This window comes from Psammomys obesus, unplaced genomic scaffold (genome assembly GCF_907164565.1).
Source record: "Psammomys obesus unplaced genomic scaffold, mPsaObe1.curated_primary_1811, whole genome shotgun sequence".
Taxonomy (NCBI): Eukaryota; Metazoa; Chordata; class Mammalia; order Rodentia; family Muridae; genus Psammomys; species Psammomys obesus.
In genome coordinates, this window is record NW_026585523.1 from 752,115 (window position 1) to 757,419 (window position 5,305).

At 41.1% G+C, this 5,305-nt stretch overlaps 1 protein-coding gene across 1 annotated transcript in view; it reads right to left on the reverse strand.

Annotated features, from left to right (window-relative positions):
- Window positions 1–3,773, reverse strand: part of Pkhd1 (PKHD1 ciliary IPT domain containing fibrocystin/polyductin) — a gene marked incomplete at its 5' end in the record, with an annotated part of 436,563 nt that extends 432,790 nt beyond the window's left edge. The window contains one exon of the mRNA XM_055605696.1: window positions 3,716–3,773. Coding sequence (XP_055461671.1) covers window positions 3,716–3,773 — 58 coding nt within the window. The remainder of the gene's footprint in view (window positions 1–3,715) is intronic.
- Between the last annotated feature and the right edge of the window lie 1,532 nt (window positions 3,774–5,305).

A 5,305-nucleotide genomic window follows, 5' to 3' on the forward strand; every position in this document is an offset into this window, starting at 1 on the left:
ACACACACACACACACACACACACACACACACACACACCAGGCACCAGGTGCTTAAGGGTCATTGTGGAAAAGGAGATTAAAAAAAGTTGTAAGAGCAAAAGACCAGGATGATGATTAGGAAAAACAGCATTCTCCAGACACAATGGGGCAGTTGCATAAATGTTCAGTGCTTATGCACAAAATCTGTGCATGCTCAAAGCATACAAAATCCCACCATGGAGTAAGAGAGGTTAGCATGAAACTCTACCCCTAAACATGGAACTATTGGCAATTTGAGACTTCTGGGTGAGGGAGAGTCAATTTTCTTTAAGAGTGTGGCCCCTGGTAATTCAATCATGCTTTGATGGAAGACCACACACCCAAGAGTATATGGGCAGCACAAATTGTATTTGGTGTGTGTGTGTGTCTGTGTGTGTGTGTGTTTGTTTGCGCATTTGTTTGTTTGTTTATTTGTTTGTTTGTTTGTTTTAAGGAAATAAAAAATGTAAAACTGTATAGGTAGGAAAGGGAGTAGTGAACCTGGAAAGAGTATGAAGAGAGGATAAATGTGGTAAAAATATGTTGTGTGAAATTCTCAAAGAACTAATATAATTGCATAAATAAAATTTTAAAAAAACACAGGAAGAGGCTCCATCACACATTCTAATTAGTCTTCTGGGATCCTAATTAGTTTCCATATCTTAAAGTACAAAAGATAAAAGTCCATCGTGAGCCTAATGGACAGGAAATAAAAACAAGCACAAAACAGCAAGAGAGTTAGGGCTGAAGTTTGGATAACAGGCCTATGTTGCTCACTCAGCAAAGACTGGGTAAGCCATGTATGATGTCATATACCTATAAGCCCATGATGATACTCATGATGATCTGGCAGTAAAAATATCATAAGCTAGCTTCCCAGATGAGAGAGGTGTCTGTTAATCCAGTAAAACCTCAAAACTTGGGAGAAAAAGTTATCTCTGGGGTGCTTGGGGTTGCTGCATCCAGAAAACTTGGAGTGTCCTCATGAGCACTGAAAGCTGCTGAACAACATCATTATCTGTGTATTCTCTTCATGCTGTTCTGTGGGTCATTAGTAAGAGGGGACTTCCATCTGTGGTCATCGTGTGCCTAGCACTGAACCTTTCAAGTGAATGAGGAGACATCGTGCCATCTTAATGATGGAGACAAAGGTTTCCGGAAAGAATGGAACCTCAAATTCCCTGCGGCTGCTGCGGCTGCTGCTGCTGCTCCTGCTGCTACTTCTGCTGCTGCTGCTGCTGCTGCTGATGATGATGATGATGATGATGCTAAAAAATGGCTATTTAATGTGCCAACAAAGCAACATCATTGGCTTCCTAGCCCTATGAGAAGCACACATACATACACACACACACATATATTTTATAGATACATACATCAACAAGCTTTGTTACATGCCTCTTGAAAACAAATACTAGATTACAGAAATTAGAAAGTCCTGTGGGCTCTTTGGTTGTTTGTTCCTAAACAAAGACGCCGGGCAGAGGCTGACAAATGGGCAAAGTAGAACACGGTCCCCGGGGATTCCGCGTCACAGTGAAGGACTGTTAAGCACATACAGAAATCCAACTACCCATAAAATCAAACCGGCTCTTCTGTAGCTACCTCCTCCCGCACATCCCTGGCTGCTACTCTGGGCAAGCTTCCCAAATGAAATGAGAGTAATTGTCTAGAAAGTGATTGCGAAGATGCAGCCATGTGGATCGTGCCTTGGGGGACCACTCTGACAGGGCCAGCCACCAAACGTTACCCCCAAAGGTGGAAGCGACAGTGTGCAGAACTCCACCTCAGCGAGACAAGCAGGTGTGACAGGTCTGGGGAGCAGCTGACAGCCCACGTCACATCTCTCTCAGCTCCTTATTCAGCCCTCATCAGGATAAGATTTCTTCCCCCTGCACTGGGGCTTCCCACATACAATAGGCAGGAACTCATATGTCTGCTCATAATTTTCACACTTCACATTCTTTTTCATAAAACATGATCATGCCTTGGTTAATCTGGGAAAGCCTTCTGCAGGAAGAAAATGCCAAATTCTTGTTCTCTGGAATACAGTTTCAGTACACACATACATACATTGTATTGACACGCATGCCACAATTTACAGACATTGTCTGTAACGTAGATACTCATCCTGATTATCTGGACCAGTTAACAACATCAAAAAATTAGATCACATGATGCACTCTGACATAATCATACCTAAAGCTGGCCCCTTGACCTGGCAAGATGGGTCAGTGGGTAAACAAAGGCACTTCCCCTGGAGCATGATGACTTGAGTTTCATCCCTGGGCCCACATGGTAGAAGAAGAGAACCAAAACCTGAAAGTTCTCCTCTGACCACCATGTACCAACTGTGGCACGTGTGTTCATGTACACCCTACACACATGCACACACACTGATAATCAGTATAGCAGTAAATGTAACATATACACACACTAGTAACTAGTATAGAGGTAAATGTAATAATTTTTAATTAGCAACTATGTTCACTTATGTATGCCTTTCTGGAAATATAGAACAAATAAAATACACTATACATGTGTGTGTACATGCATACATACAGTAATTTGCCAATAAAAAGATAGCAAAGTAAACACACACACACATATATATATACATACACAAAGCCGTGTTTATTATTTGATTTTTAGGAAGACATACAACGTTACTAGACCTATTGCTCAGAGTGTCCTCTTCTTCTATGTAAATCCCTTATCTTACATAACCCCCTCCTCTTCCACTCTCCTAGCTCTAAGATTCATGGGTTTCATCTTTTCTGACTCTTTTGACTATGATCAAGTACATTTGTCCGTGCTTTCTCTTAACTCATGAACAAATTCTCTTGATAAACATCAGGGCTAATAGTGCCCCGAGTTGTATCCAGTACCAGTTCACGAACCGAAAAATGGGTATGGACCCAGTTTTGTCTCAATTCAAATCTCAGCCACACTGCTTTTAATTGATAGAATTTTAGAACAGCGGTTCTTAACCTGTTGGATGCAAACTTTCTTTTTTTTGGTGGGGGGGGATAAACAATCCTTTTGCAGGGGTCACATATTAGATATCTTGAATATTAGAAACTTGTATTACAATTCATAACAGTAGCAAAATTATAGCTATGACGTAGTAATGAAATAACTTTGTGGTTGGGGGTCACCTCAATATGAGGAGCTGTATTAAAGGGTCACAGCATTAAGGAAGGCTGAAAACCATTGCTTTAAACAAACTATACCTCATTTTTTCCTCCTCAAAATCAGAAATAATAATAGTTACTATAGCATCATGGTTTTGTTACCCTCAGGTAATAATACCTATGAAGAGTTAAGAATGTAAGTTGGCACACGGGAAGGGTTCAATAAGGAATTTCTAGTATGAATGGACTATTATAGGTGGTAATAAAGTTGAGTGGTGAGGATTTCTATCTCCCCCAGTCTCCTGTATCAAACACTTTGGATTTCTTTTTTAATTATGTTTTGAATGTTTTTTTGTTGTTTCTGTTCTTGTTATCAGTGAAGCTATAGAACAAAAGTGCCTAAAGGGAAGAACAAACCAATTTAAAAAGAAACCAGAATGAAGCTTATTTTCAAAAACAACATCAGATAAGAAGCTAAACTGACCACACACTGGTAGAAGAGTTTGCAACAAGGTTGGCAAAAAGATCCACGATTAATCATATTTAATAGGAGAATCCTTACCTGGAACTCCACTTGGTGGGTTAACTCGATACACGACGGGGGTCTGCACCCTGGAAAACTGTTTAGAAAGTATTAGGACAAGTGAGCATTTCATTTCAATATACTTGACCACAAGAGCCACAAACTATTCCCCATAAAGCACTAGGGAAAATCAGGATGCTGTTCCCTAATCACTTGATACCTAATTCTTTCTATCTATCCTCGTGCTGTTTCCACGAATCAGGGATAACAGGCTTCTGCAGATAAATTAAAGGGATCTGATCAAGGTCGCATACATTACTCCTCTGTACCATACTGTTCAAATCTTGCCAGTCTGTTTCTACCCACCTGCCTGCCACACCCAGGGACACATTTTACAGGAAAGAAAGGTAGACAAGGCACTGCCCAGAATGTCACTCCTTTGATTCCATTGTTATAATTTAATGTCTTTGAGTCTTAAAGATTCATATTTACCTAGAAAATAATTAGTTTTTTTTAAGCCGAGAGGAGTGTGGATTTAAATTATTGTCAATTAGCAACTATATAAAATAATAAGCCAAATATACATGAGTAAAATTGGAAGAAAAAAAAAAAGACACAGAAGGTGCCTGCATTGTGGGAAAATGTTCAAGAACTAGGAAGGAGAACTGTTCTTCAAGAAGGAAGTCGTGGCTAAACCATGGCTCAGTGAATAAAGCTCATGCCATGTAAGCATGAAGACCTGAGTTCGAATCCCCACAACCCAAGAAAAGTCAGGTGTATCTTCTGTATCCCAGTTTCCTAGGGTGATGTGGGAGGGTGCAACAAGAGACACTCTGAACAACAAAGAGATGCCGACTCAAACAAGATAGAACCCAAAGACAGAAACCCAAGATTCTCCCTTGACTGCCAAATGTTCATCAAGGCCACACACGCACACACAAAAGAGGTAAACACTATTGACGGGAGAAGTGGAAACCCAAAAACAACTTGCAATGTCCCTTTCTTTTTTTTTTTTTAATATTTTTTTTTATTTTATTTTTCTTTTTAGTTACATTTTGTTAACTCTGTGTCCCAGCTGTATCCCGCTCCCTCATTCCCTCCCCAACCCCGCACTCCCTCCCTGGTCTCCTCCCTGCCCCTTTCCAAGTCCCCTGATAGGGGAGGACCTCCTCCCCTTTCATCTGACCCTGTTTTATCAGGTATCTTCAGGGCTGGCTGCAAAGTCCTCCTCTGTGGCCTAACAGACTGCTCCTCCCCGGGGGCGGGGGTGGGGGCGTCAAACAGCCTGCCCTTGAGATCCTGTTAGAAATAGTCCGTGTTCCCCTCACTTTGGAAAACTACTTGGTTACTGAGCTACCACAGGCCACATCCGAGCATAAGTTCTAGGTTATATCCATAGATGGTCCTTGGTTGAGTGTCAGTCTCAGAAAAGACCCTGTGCCCAGATATATTTGGTCCTTGTAGAGCTCCTATCCTTTCCATATCATACTAACTTCCCTTCTTTCATATGGTTCCCTGCACTCTGCCAAGGGTTTGGTTATGATTCTTAGTATCTGCTTTGAAACACTGCTAGGTAGAGTCTTTCAGATGCCTTTTGTGGTAGACTCCTGTCATAAGTTCAATGCACAT